The sequence below is a fragment of the Pteropus vampyrus genome, unplaced genomic scaffold (genome assembly GCF_000151845.1).
Source record: "Pteropus vampyrus isolate Shadow unplaced genomic scaffold, Pvam_2.0 Scaffold70, whole genome shotgun sequence".
NCBI lineage: Eukaryota > Metazoa > Chordata > Mammalia > Chiroptera > Pteropodidae > Pteropus > Pteropus vampyrus.
Window position 1 is genome coordinate 4,230,055 of NW_011888851.1, and position 14,692 is coordinate 4,244,746.

Sequence of the window (14,692 nt, forward strand, 5' to 3'; positions counted from 1 at the left end):
TCTTCACAAGTGCACATGGAACATTTTCCAAGATAGACTACATGTTAGGCCAATTAACAAGTCTCAGTAAATTTAAGAATATTGAAATTATATCACGCATCTTCTCCAAACACAATGATATGAATCTAAAAATCAATTACAAAAAAAAAAAAACCTGAAAAACATGCAAACATATTGAGGCTAAATAACATGCTACTAATAATAAATGAATTAACAATAAGAGCAAGGAAGAAATCAAAAGATACCTTGAGAGAAATTAAAATAAAATACAATAACCCAAAAGCTGTAAGACACAGAGAAAACAGTCCTAAGAGGGAGATTTGTAGCAATACGGGCCTATCTCAAGAAACAAGAAAAATCTCAAATAAACTATTTAACCTTACACTGAAAGAAACTAGAAAAAGAACAGCAAAACAAAGCCCAAAGTGAGTAAAGAAATAATAAAAATCATAGAGAAATCCTGGAACGGGATGGCTTCACATGTTAATTTTACCAAACATTCAAAGAATAATTAACACCTATTTTTCTTAAACTATTCCAAAAAATTCAAGAGGATGGAAGGCTTCCATTACGAAATCACCATTACCCTGATTTCAAAACTAGACAACAATGTTATACACACACACACACACACACACACACACACACACACATACATACAAATATATATATATGTGTGTGTATATATATGTCAATATCCATAATGAACATAATTACAAAAATTCTCAAGAAAATATTAGCAACCAAATTCAGCAAGGCATTAAAAAGATTATTCACCATGATCGAGTTGGATTTAATTCCTGGGATGCCAAGTTGGTTCAATATCCACACATCGATTAATGTGATATACCACATTAACAAACTGAAAGATTAAAATCTTATGATCATATCAATAGATGCAAAAAAAGCATCCATGCAGAAAAACTCTCAGCAAAGTAGGGATAGAGGGAACATACCTCAACATAATAAAGGCCTCATGTGACAAACCCAGAGCTAACATTATACTCAGTGGAGGAAAGTTAAAAGTATTTCCCCTAAGATAAAGAACAAGACAAAAATGTCTACTTTCACCACTTTTATTCAACTTAGTGTTAGAAGTCCTAACCACAGCTATCAGATAAGAAAAAGAAATAGAAGTCATACAAATTGGAAAGGAAGAAGTAAAATTGTCATTATTTGCAGGTGATATGATATTATATATAGAGAACCCTAAAGATTTTACCAAAAAAGCTGTTAGAACTGATAAATGAATTCAGTAGAGTAGCAGGATACTAAATTAATATTCAGAAATCAGTTGAATTTTATACACCAGTAATAAATGAGTAGAAAGAGAAATTAAAAAACAGCTCCATTTAAAATTGCATCGAAAAATATCTGGGAATAAATTTAACCAAGGAGGTAAAAAATCTGTACTCAAAAGATTGTAAGACATTGAAGAAGATATAAATAAATGGAAGCATATATCGTGCTTATGGATAGAAAAAATTAACATCATTAAAATGTCCATACTACCCTAAGCAATCTAAAGATACAATGCAATCTCTATGAAAAAGCAATGACATTTTTTACAGAAGTAGAGCAAAGAATTCTACAATTTATATGGAACCATAAAAGACCCCAAATAGCCATAGCAATCTTGAGAAAGAAGAGAGTTGAAAGTATAATGCTACCTGATACCAAACTATATTACAAGGTTATGGTAATCAAAACAGTATGGTACTGGCATAAAAACAGACGTATAGTTCAATGGAAGAGAATAGAGAGCTGAGAAATGAATCCATGTCTATGAAAAAGAAGGCAAGAATATACAATGAGATAAAGACAGACTATTCAATAAATGGTGTTGGGAAAACTGGATGAATACATGCAAAAAATAAATAAATAAATAAAAATGAAACCGGACCACCTTCTTACACCATATACAAGAATAAACCCCAAATGGATTAAAGACTTAACTTTAAGACCTGGAAACATAAAACCTTAACTTTAAGACCTGGAAACATAAAACCCTTAGGGAAAAAAAAAAAAAAAAACAGGTAGTAAACTCTGTGATGTTGCTCTTGGTAATATTTTTTCTGATATATCTCCTCGGGCAAGGGAAACAAACAAACAAAAATAAAGAAACCGGACTACATCAAACTGAAATATTTTGCACAGCAAAGAAAACCATCAACAAAATGATAAGACCATTTACTGAATGTGAGAAGATATTAGCCAATAATACATCTGATAAGGGGTTAAGATCCAAAATTTGTAGACAACTCATACAATTCAACATCAAAAAAACACAAACAATCCAATTAAAAAATGGGCAGAGGACCTGAACAGGCATTTCTCCAAAGAGGATATATAGATGGTCAATAGAAATATAAAAACATACTCAACATCATTAATCATCAACAAAATGCAAATTAAAACATAATGAGATATGTCCTGTTAAAATGGCTATCATCAATAAATCAACAAACAACAAGTGTTCATGATGATGTGGAGAAAAAAGAACCCTCATATGCTGTTGATGGGATTGCAAATTGTTGTAGGGTTATTGAAAACAGTTTGGCAGTTCCTCAAAAAGTTAAAAATAGAACTACCATGTGACACAGCAATAAACTTCTGAGTATTTATCTGAAGAAATCTAAAACATTAATTCAAAAAGACATATGCACCCCCATGTTTATTGCAGCATTATTTACAATAGACAAGATATGGAAGCAATCTAAGTGCCCATCGATAGATGATTGAATAAAGAGAAGTGGTACATATATACAATAAAACTTTACTTGGCCTTAAAAATAGAATGAAATCTTACCATTTGTGACACCATGGATGGACCTAGAGTGCATTATACTAAGTAAAATAAGTCAGACAGAGAGAGACAACAAATACCATATGAGTTTACTTATATGTGGAATCTAAAAACAAAATAAACAAAAAACAAAATGGAAACAGATTCATAGATACAGAGAACAAACTGATAATTGCTATATTGAAGGGGTGTTGAGGGGGCTGGGTGAAAAAGATAAAGGGATTAAGAAGTATAAATTGGTAGTTGCAAATTAGTCACAGTGATGTGAAGTACAGCAATAATATTGTAATAACTACATATAGTGCCAGGTGGGTACCAGACTAATCGAGGGAGTCACTTTGTAAATTATATAAATATCTGACCACTATGCTGTACACCTGAAACTAACATAAAATAATATTGAAACTAATAGAAAATTAAAAACTAAAAAAAAAAATACAATATCAGACCCCACCTTAGTCTTCAGACCTAATATCCCTTTAGAGGATTGTCACCTGTCACCCACACTATGTGTCCTGGGAAATAATTGCAACAGCACCAACATATTTGAGACTTTTTTATGTGTTGGGCTCTGATCTAAGAGTCACACTGTATGTTAACCTACTTAATATACTCACCAATTTATAAGGGGTCTACTATTATTATTCCCATTTTATGGACAAGGAAATGAGTTACAGAAAGGTGAAGTAACTCTCCTGTCATGCAAATAGCAAATGATGTCAAAGAAATGAGTCACCTTGTCAGCACCTAGCTGATCAAGAAGGGAAGGTTTGATGGTGAGACGCCCAGTTGGAAGAACGCACAAAATGCAGACATGAGAATGAAACACAGGCACCAACTTTATTGTGGGGAGCGCAGTTCTATTGGGGGAAGTGCAGTCCCAAGCAGAGCTCCTGGTGGAGCCTGCTGAGATGGGAGACATACCAAGTCCCTATGTAGAGGGTCGGACTCCCATCCTCGAGGATGCCTAGTGCACAGATGGCTCGTACCATAGAACAGGTAGTAAAATGATAGGGGCTATCATTGATGGGGGCACAAGCACAAGTTGCCATGTCACAATGTCGCTGGTGTGCTGAGCAGCACTCAGAGAGATGGCAGGTAAAGAATACCCCATGGATGAGATGCCCCGTGGGGCTAAGCCACTCCAAGAATGGCAAGTGGATTGTAGGCCCAAGGCAGCACCCTCCGGGCCAGATCCTGCACTGTGGCCCTGTAGGGGTGGAATGTGAGTGCCAGGCCCGGCTGAATCCAAGGTCTGGCTGGTCCAAGGTCTGGCTGTCCAAGGTCTAGCTGTGATCCAGGCCCGTGGCTAGGAATAGGACCTCGGATTCAGAATGTTACATTAGTGTAACATTTAGGGTGCCTGCACCTAAAATATGTAAACATAATTCAGCTTATTGTATCACGCATCTGTGGCTGAATGCCACTATTGTACTCTGATATATGCAGAGCCATGTGGTCCTCTGGAGAGCAGAAGGGGAGCACAAGAAGGGGAGCAGGAGAAGTGAGTGCAATACCGTGTGCATCCCCCCAACCCCTACCCCTTAATAGACTGCACTTCCCAACAGAAGTGTGCTCTGTGCAATAAATTTGGTGCCTGCCATTTCATTCTCATGTCTAGCTTTTGTGCGTCTCACTATCGAAACTTCCCTTCTCGATCAGCTTGGCGCTGACACACTTGTATCGTTATTTCAAAGTTATAAAAGAAAATAAGTTGAGTTGATACTTGAGAGGGGGGTGCTAAAAGTTCAGGCTTCTCTCTCCTCTTGATTCTGAACAAAATTAGAAATAGTTTTACTGCTGGAAAAGGTGTGTTTAAGGATATACCTTGCAGATAAATGTCTAAAATTATCTTCCCATCTTATCTCCACCTAGCCCTAATTGAGTTGTAGGTTAAGCAGTGTAGTAACTGCAAGATTTTCCTTACAAGAGGAAGGATACAATATAGAGGAGACAGGACTAGAGAGGAGAGTACAGCATTCAAGGCCCAGCTTAGGAAAAAAGTAATGGCATGAACCTTAAATTCCTGAATACCTTCCACTAGAAACTATCTTTTCGCCGTAGTCGTGAGTGTGGGTTCTTTTGGGAGGTGTAAGAGAGAAGAAAGAGAAAGACATTTCCTCCCTCTTATTGAACATTCTAGAAAATTGATACTTTGTGACCCAGAAATACTGTGGAAAGGGAAAAAAAGATGATTTCCTCTAATGCTATCCTTAGCTCTGTGTATATCAAATGTAAATGTAAACTATCTCTGCCTCAGAAGAAGATAAAGCAGCTGAGTAAGCCTTTCTTTATACCAGCCTTTCAGAGAAGATGTTCCTAGGCACAACCTTTAGTCTTTGAAATTACTCTCTGCCTTGAAGAGCCCCTTCCCTTAACTCTCATTGTTGAACTCATGCATTCATCAAAATCCACCTCAACCATTACCTCCTCAGTGAAGTCATTCCATGTTTCCCTGTGCTTATTCTGCTACCCTTGGCAGAACTAATCATCCTTCCTCCGAGCCACTGCTATAACTTGCATGTATTTTTATGATAAAATTTATTCTTTTGTATTTCAATTATTTGTTTACGTGATTGTGTCCTTTGTTAAACTATGATCACCTTAAAGTCAAGGATGGAATCGTATTCATTCTTCCATCCCCAGTGTCTAGAAAAGGTCTAGTAAACAGTTTTGCATGAATAGAAATTCACTCTCTATGATGAAAGTCACATTTAAATTCATTGGGAGTATTTAGAATATGATATCAAATAGTTACATAAGACCATTAACTTTAAAGTCATTAAAATTAAAATTTAAAATTCAATGTTTTAGTTTTATCACATTTCTACTGCTGTATAGCCATATGTTGCTAGTGGTTACTACACTGGACTGTTGATATAGACCATTTTCAAAATTGAACAATGTCGTAGAATATTTTCAATTTTTATGATCAAATTTATCATTTTTGAAATGTAATATTAATTTCTACTGGTGGAGTTAACCATCATTTTATAGCCTTAACCCTGTACAATATTTCAAAGATGAAAGATACTGTGAATGTTCAATGATTCTTCATCGTTGGACACAAATGATTTTATTTTTCTAAAGTAGCCAAAGGCAACCCATTGAAGTAATGAAAAGTTTGTCTTTCTTACTTACAAGCTGTGTGTCCTTGGCAAATTACTTGACCTCTATGGAGCTTCATTTGCTCATTTGTAAAAGAAGTATTAAATAACTATACATGGCCTATAAGGCTATTGTAAGAATTAAATGAGATACTGTGTGCACAATTAAGACATAGTATTCAATAAAAGACAGTTATTATCTTTATGACACCTGAACCTATTAATAATAATGCAGAGAAACTGCTAAGAATCATGAATAGATTCCCTTCTTAGTGTTTAAGACTACCACCATTGGTTTTGACAATGCTGTAAATTGTTTAAACTATTGCAAAAGCAAAGGGCAACCTAGATCAGCACACTTCAGGGTTACAATGCTGACTCTGCATTTCCTATCTTTCTCGATTTCATCATCTGTGAAATGAGAATAGTATATTCTTATGGGACTTTCATGAAAAGTAAGGACATGGTCTAAAAGACCCTAGTGCAGAAGCTGGCCATTTTTATGCACTGAATAAACTACAGGAACAAATATCTATTGTTGTCATTGTCATTTTCATTTTTCTACCAGGAGTTAGCTCATGTCTACAATAATTTTTCTAGTTTATTAAATGAATAAATGAATGAATGAACAAATAAATGAATGGAGTAAGCTAAATCGATAAATAGCCTCCTCCAGTGATTGCCTGGTACAAGACTATGAATAAATATCACTAACATGATCACTTCATGAAAGTCCAGCATATAAACAACTTATACAAAGCTTTGCATGTTTCAGGCAGTAACTGGTATAAAGAAAAATATAACTTTCTTTGCAAGAGCTCTACATTTTGAGTCTCATGATTGTCATAATTATCCAAATATTATTTTTTGTTTTCTGCCAAATTTATATATAACACATAAGTGACTGACCTTAATATTGACAGTATAAGTTTTCTGTTTACACTTTGATTTTTAACACTAACCATATTTGTTTAAATAAATAAACTCTACTTTAATCAAAGCATTATAAAAATAGCCTAGTGTTTAATAATGGAAAATCAGATTCGTTTAATCATTTGACGAAGTTTCAACAAATACATATTTTTATTTATTAGCACCTCCGATCAATGCAAAAAAAAGTCTAAAATAATTTTGCTTCAGAAGAAGTGCCTGGGATGACATATGATGTGAATGTAATGTTTATCTGAGGCTGGTGGAATTTGTTCAATAATCCTGCAATTATAATTAGAGTGCCTAGCGTAGTTATTCTCCAAGTGCCTTGGCCAGATCCATTTTCCTCTCTTCTCCACCCTGAACCAGGGGAAGCCTTTATCTCTCTGGCTTTCTTGGTAGTTGTCTTCCCTTTAGATCTGAATAGTAGGAGGATCGATATTAAAAGAATTAGTACCTCACCTCTAGCAGAAGTTGTATTCCTTCAGAAACATGGCTCCCTGGGCATAGAAATCCTCCACAGTTTTCTTCTCGCTTGGTTCCAGAAACTCAGTTTCTTCCTCTGTTCATTTAGCCATATGGGTGGGCATGGCTCCACCATTGCCAATTTCTGGGTGCCTCACCATCCTTATTTGATGCAGGAATCTCTGTGCACACCTTATAGTAGTCCCTTTGTTGAATTATCTTAATGTGAACTCTCTGAATGTAAACTCTGTTTTCTATCAGACCCTGCCTTGTGCAAAAAAAAAAATAAAAATAAAAAGCTCTATTGCCAGCTATTTGCCAGGTATTTGGCTGTAGGAAACTTATTTAATTTCTCCTAGCTTCAGTTTACTTTTCTACAAAATGGGAATAACAATAGTATTCACGCATTTACTCTGTAAGGTTGTGAAGTTGGTATATAATAATCAGAAAGTATATCATGATTTTTCCTGGAAATATTGTCCCAATATTCTTTTGTGTTCTGAATGGGGTAAATAATGAGAGAGATTCCCATTTTGCAATCATAAGAGAAGCCAGCCTGAAAATTCAATGAAGGAAGGCAGAGCTGAAAGAACTGCAAAGATACTCAGTTAAAACTCTGATCAAACTACAGCTAAAGGCTTACCTAATAGCTGGATTATTTTGTATTTCCCTTTATAGTTTAAACCAGTTTTGATTCGGTTTTCTTTTCGATAAATATTTACTCTTGGTAAATCAGCCCTTTCTCCAGGCTTGTTGAATGGTAGGCTTTGATAGTTGTTTCTAAATTCTACAGAAAAACAAATCTGAATGCAATAAATATTTCTAATACATCTAGTAATTATAGAAATATTCATGTTAGAAGCCTAATTATACACATGATAGTTTTTAAATTGATTTAGTATCTTAATAACTGAAAATATCAATTTTCTAGACGAATCAGAAAAAGTCACCTTTGTGCTTCATCATCTTAACATTGAGTACAGAAAATGTAAGCTACAATAAATGAATGTTAAAAGATGGATTAGAAATATCTAAGAACTTGAAAAAAATGTTTTATGTACTTCAAGAAAACAATGTCTACTATTTTCAGAAAATTAAGTTTAGGGAAGATTTACAATTACACTTGCATACAGTAGTAATTTCAAATGTGAACTTGTGAATTTATTATTATTTTTTTCAAAATAATGACATTAGCAAAAACTTTACATAGCCTGTATTGAATTTACATGTTCAAATGAGGCTTTTCCAGTAATAATGGGGATTATACAGAGCTAGAGTCTGACGTTTAACTTTATGTCAAAGGCACTATTTACTCTATGAGTTACAGAAGATCGATATTTTTTAAATTTGATTTCTTTTGAAAATTAAAAAAGGAAAGCTTTACTAAATAGTTAACATACATATTTACTCCGAATTTTACATTTAGTGAAATAAGAATATCTGCAATAGCTTAGTTAACATCAACGGAAAGCTTCAAAAAAGGATTCTGAAAATGGCAGGCAAAACAATTTTTTTTTTTATTGTAGGCAATTATTTAAACTGCATATTTGGCTTTATGCATAACAAGTCATGTGGGAAAAATATCCACATTGCAGTTAGGTTTCCAGTATCTAGTTTTCATTTTCATTTTCTTTTCCTAACAGCGACATTAACGAGATTTCGCCAGGTTATAAAAACGAGGGCTTTCTTGGGAGCTACTTGTAGTTGCCGAGCTGAATGGCAGAGCGCACATAGACACATCGGAAGGTGGATGGCTGAATCTCCCAGTACTGGACTGGGTTGCTGAACAGGCTTACGCCGGAATAAGAAGCCTTTTTGGTGTTGTATCCAGGTGGGCAAAAGTCGTTAGACCCAACTGCAGAGATATTGTTGTTATGAAGGTAGACAACCTGCAACATAATAAAATGGAGAAAGATTATTTTCCTCTGACTATATTAAGGCCCCTCATGTATATACTTTATTTTTTTTTTCAGTATATTCATCCTTCAGTTTGAATACCTTCTCAAACCAAACTTTCGATTTCCTTCTTCCTTCCTAAACTTGCTTTTCCCTTCATTAGTCTCCTTATCTCAGTATATGTCATCTCAATCTTTTCAGATGTTCAACCTAAAAACATTGGCATTATCTTTGATTCTTTCTTTCTCTTATACTCTCTGACCAACTATCAACAAATCCTGCCAGCTCAACCTTCAAAATGTACATTTAATCCAGTTCTCCCCATTTCTACTCTTGAATTCTTTTCCAAAAGCCACCATTATCTTCTTCTGGACTATTGAAGTTGCACTGATTGTATTTCCTGTTTCCCCTTTGCCTTCCTAAAATCTATTCCTTTCTGCTGTCTGTCTGTCTATCTTTCTGTCTGTCTCTCCTTTCTTTCTTTCTCCATAAAGCGATTATTTTTAAAAGTAAGTCAAGTTATTTTTTCTTTGCCTTAGCACTTCAGTGGCTTCCCATGCCATGTAGAATAAAATTCAAAATATTCACACTGGCTTCTAAATCCTGCATGATTTACATCCTTCTGCTCTGACCTCATCTTTCCTCACTGTTCAATCTAATCCCTCTGGCCTACTTGCTTCTCTAATATACAAAGAAAGCATAGTTCCTCCTTAAGTTGGCACACATTGTTTCTTCCACCTGGAATAATCTTCTCCAAGATGTCTTGCTAGGTTTACTGCCTCATAAAATTAATTTTTCCTCACCAGAAAAGTCTTCCTTGACTGTGTCATTCTGCCATCTTTCATCCCAATTATACTTCTTTGTCTTTCTTTATAGCAATTATCACTATATATCATATTATATATTTATTTGTTTTTTGCCTGTTTTCCTCCTCTAGAATAAAAGCTCCATGAGGAGAGACACCTATTCTAGTTTTGTTCATGACTGTATCTCCAATGTCCACTAGAATAGAGTAGGTGTTCAATAAATATATGTTGAATAAATAAATGAATGAATCATAGTTAATTCATAAATTGTATCTACATGAAATATTATGTTTCCAGGAAAAAGAAAACTAATAACTTTTTATAGACCTTTTAATGAAATTATATAAAATGAGGAAGTAATATATAGTAAAGAAAAAAAGGCATACAACATTAAAATCAAAATGAAGTATCACAATTTCCAGAAAATATTTGAGTGTCAATGTTTGAAATAAATAAACCTAAGAAGTTTTAATAAAAATTTATTCTATGTTACAAATTCTACTCCATAAGTATAATGCTATAGTTCATTAGAATTTTTTCCTGAAATATATTTTATGATTATGTTTATAATGGTAATTCGTGCATAGATTTCCTTAGGGAAACTATCAGACTTACAAAAAGGGCTTTAATTTTGTTTTTTGTTTTTTTACTTTTATTATGTAGATGTGAATTCTAAAGAGAAAGAAATGACTTGATCACACAACCTTACAGCTAAGGCTAAAACATAATGCTAAAGCAACAATTTATAAAGCAAGCTATAAAATCTACAAAGTGCTCTCTTAAAATAATTTACTCAAAATATAGTTCCACCTACCAGAACCCTCACACTTGTATGCTGGTATGCGGCCTTGTTTGAAAGGGTTTAGGAGAACAATAGATGTTATATAGGAACAGAAACAAGGAATATTAAAATCAAAACAATAACTGTGAGTATTTTTTCTTTTATGGTTCTCAAACTCTGAAAATGTTTTTATTGTCATGTATCATTCTCTATTTCCTAACAGAGATTAGCAAAAAAGGGGAGAGTGTTAGGTGAGAGTTTATGGCTAATATTGAAGGTGAGAGAAGAAAATATAAAAACGTAAAGCAAGTATTAGTCTGTGTAAAAAGAAAGTTAGATTTCCAACTCATTCCATGAGGTTGATATTTTCTAATATTAAAGGCATACAAAAATCATCACAAGAAAACTACAGTCAGATATCTTATATAAATATAGATAAAGAATATCCAAAGAAATGTACAAAAACCAACTGCAATTAAAAAGAATTTCAGCACAGTATTAAGATAGAAGAATGAGGTACAAAAATTAATTGAATTTCTATATTATAGCAACAATTCAAAAATAAAATTGAGGCAATAATTTGTTCATAATAGCATGAAAAAACATTTTAAAAAATAGAACAAAATAAAAAAATTATAACATTTGTACCTTAAAAATGACAAAACATTGCCGCAATAACAATAAAATAGAGAAATATTACATGTTTGTTAATTGGACAACTCAATGTTAAGATGAAAATTTTCCCCTAATTGATCTATAGATTCAACACAAACTCTATCAAAGATCTATCAGGATATTCTAACTGACTCTAAAATTATATGGATTTGCAAAAGGAACAATTATAGCCAAAACAATTTTAAAAAATAACAACAGTTAGAAGACTTTCATTTTCAAAACATAATCAAAAGAGGTAGTACTAACAAACCAAAAGTGGTATAATCATGCACTGAAATGTTATTTATCAATAAACATGAATGAACATTTGATACATGTCTTGATGTGGATTACCTAAAATCATTTCGATAAATGAAAGAAGCCAGACACAAAAGCCAAACATTGTATGATTTTTTCTGTATGAAATGTCCAGAAAAGGCAAATCCATAGCGACAGATAGAAGATAAATGATTCCCTGTGGCTGGGAATGGGATTGACAACTGACTGAAAGTCAATAAGAGGGATATTTTGAGAGTAATAAAAATGTTCTAAAACTAGATTGTGCTGATGTTGAACAACTAGATAATTTTGCTAAAAATAATGGAAATATATACTTATAACAAATGAAGTAGAGTAGGTGAAACCCTTAGGTGCCTATATGAAGGGATGTGAAATGAATATGTGGGTAGACAATTAGATGTGGAAAACCAAGAGCAAGGCCCTTCTGAATGTGGAGTCCTGTGTGAATGCTCATGAGATTTGCTTATACTCAACAAAGACTTCAAAATAGCATGTTTTATATTTTTTTATCTGTGACTCACAATACAAAACATTATATTTAGAAGTTTAGTATATACAACTATTTTTAAACTTACTATTACAGTAATATTTTATTTTAAACTCAACTTATTCTATTCTAACCCATCCATTCCCATTTCATAAATGAACCCATTAAACTGATTTTATGAACTCAATAATGTGTCTAGACTAACATTTAAAAAACAGCTATCAAGAAGATAAAAATGATTATTCTGAGTTCTAATAAGAAAAATAAAACAAAAAAACAAAAACAAGAACAAAAAAACAACAAAAAACCCATCAACGACTAAAATCTGAATAGTAACAACCTTAGCTATTTTTATTAGATCTTCCAAACATCCTGATTCTACTTGTGATTTCAAACTCTGCTAACGCACTACTCTATCATCACCAAATATCCACTGAAAAAAGAATCAGCATGAAATAAAATATCTTAAAGTTTAATCTTCATACCTATAATTCAGACACTTTATTGAAATCTAGCTAAAGTAAATTGTGATATATCGATTTAATTTGGAGTTTTTGTCACAACTGATATTGTTGAGAGCAGAGCAAAAGATCAATCTATCTTAAACCCCAAACAACAAAATTGAGATACGTGTCAGTATCAGGTAGGGTTTTTGAATCACCATGATTGCACTAAGTACCTACGTAAATTTCTGCAAAAAAATTATACATGACCTTTAAAATAACTGAAAAATTAGATAAAATAAGCAAATATGTAAAATATATAAATAACCACCTTATTGAATTTTTTAAAAATTATATAATTTGAATAACATGTTTGTTTTAGTTCCTCAAAGTAACAATGGAAGTCGATTATTATATATGAAATTATTATCACTATTTAAAATAATAATCATGCCTTGCATTTATAGATTTACACACTGCAAAGCTCTATTCCCACAGTGAACCACTGAACCGTATCTTCTCATTCTTTTGAAGGCACTAAACTTTATAATTTATATAAAGTTACTTTGGTCACACTGCTAGATAAACATTCTTGTTTTGACCTACATGACATCTGCTGATGCCTAAGGTTAAAGCTACTATTTTCTTTCATACCTACCCATCACAAATTCTATCATCTTTCCAACCAGTATGCAATCAGTCACAGTACTGATATGTGACTTGAAACTATCCTGCATCATATAGAGTATTATATTCTGGAAGAAAGTATTATAGAAAGTTCAGGACAACAGTCTTAATTTAAAAAAAAATTAATTTAAATCTATATTTTTTATAAAACCAGAATGACTTTATGAGGAGATATTAAAATATCTCTCTGCAAAAAGATTTCTAAGCAGAGCTTCCTACCTCCTAGTATCCCAGTAGGAAAGTTTTCCTCCCTAGATATTACACCAGTTAGTGGCATTGTGTTACCTGGATGTACTTATGTTCTGCCAGGCCACCAGGCACTTTAAGAAGCTTGTTGTTATTCAAGTGAAGTTCCCTCAGATGAGGAGTGTTGGCTAGAGAGCCATTGTCAACAGAAGAGATGCTGTTGAAACTCAGTCCCAACCTTCAAAAGAAAACAGAAATGAATGTGTATACCGCACATGGGTGCCTTCTACAGGCATTGTGTGATTAACCAAGTCAATAGAAAAGGACATTTTTTGTTTTTGCACTTAACACTTCCTTCTGCCTACAGTGCTTTATCTAAACATTCTGAACTTGAATAAAGTCCATTTGTTCTTAAGATTTCAGTTTAGAGTTACCCTCTTTAAAACTCCTCTAACAGTACCAGACTGGAAAGGTCCCCTTAGTAAATGCTCACGTAGCATCCTTTGTCACCCTTTTTTTAAATCAAAGGACTGTGTACTTGTGTGTTTTTCCTTGAGAAGAGTGACTGTCTTGTGGTACACCTAGTACTAACACAGAGTTTGGTATGATCTATCAATAATTGTTAAATTCATTTCTAAGTATAATGAATGTAGTGAATTGATGGGAGAAAAATAAAAGGAACACTTTTATTTTGGTCACTTTAGAAATCAAGGAAGTGCATATTTATTACGTAAATTTGTTGGAAATTAAAGGTACAAGGTTCTGATGAGTCAATACACTTACCTTCCAGAAAGATTAACATAATTAGCATTTTGCATTAGTTTGCAAAAGTTCATCAATGACCATCTGTTACTGTCAGAATTTGGTGCCAACTGTCCTGGTTTCTTATCCTGATCTCTGACCTAGATTCTGTTTCTTGGTTCCTTTTTTATTTCTCATATAATGCCACTCAAGGTTTGGGGTTGTATTTTTTTTTAACTAAATGTATAACAAGTGAGAGTTCTGCAGCTTTGATGTCCTCTCATAATAAATGGGATTTAAAATCTGAAGTTGACTTAGAGAGAATGGTGTATTTAACATTCTAGGGATGAATCTGTCCAAACCAGCGTGGTGTCAATCCAAAAACGCAGAGAAGGGATACCAG

The 14,692-nt window shown here is 33.3% G+C and overlaps 1 protein-coding gene across 2 annotated transcripts in view; it reads right to left on the reverse strand.

Annotated features, from left to right (window-relative positions):
- Nucleotides 1-8,444: 8,444 nt before the first annotated feature.
- Nucleotides 8,445-14,692, reverse strand: part of DCN (decorin) — a 36,787-nt gene continuing 30,539 nt past the window's right edge. Inside the window, exons 7-8 of one of the 2 annotated variants that reach the window (XM_011361771.2) lie at nt 13,648-13,786; nt 8,445-9,197 (exon numbers count right to left, since the gene is read on the reverse strand). In XM_011361771.2, the coding sequence (XP_011360073.1) occupies nt 9,003-9,197; nt 13,648-13,786 (334 nt within the window). In that variant the 3' untranslated portion in view covers nt 8,445-9,002. The remainder of the gene's footprint in view (nt 9,198-13,647; nt 13,787-14,692) is intronic. The other variant, XM_011361770.2, reaches the window with a different exon arrangement.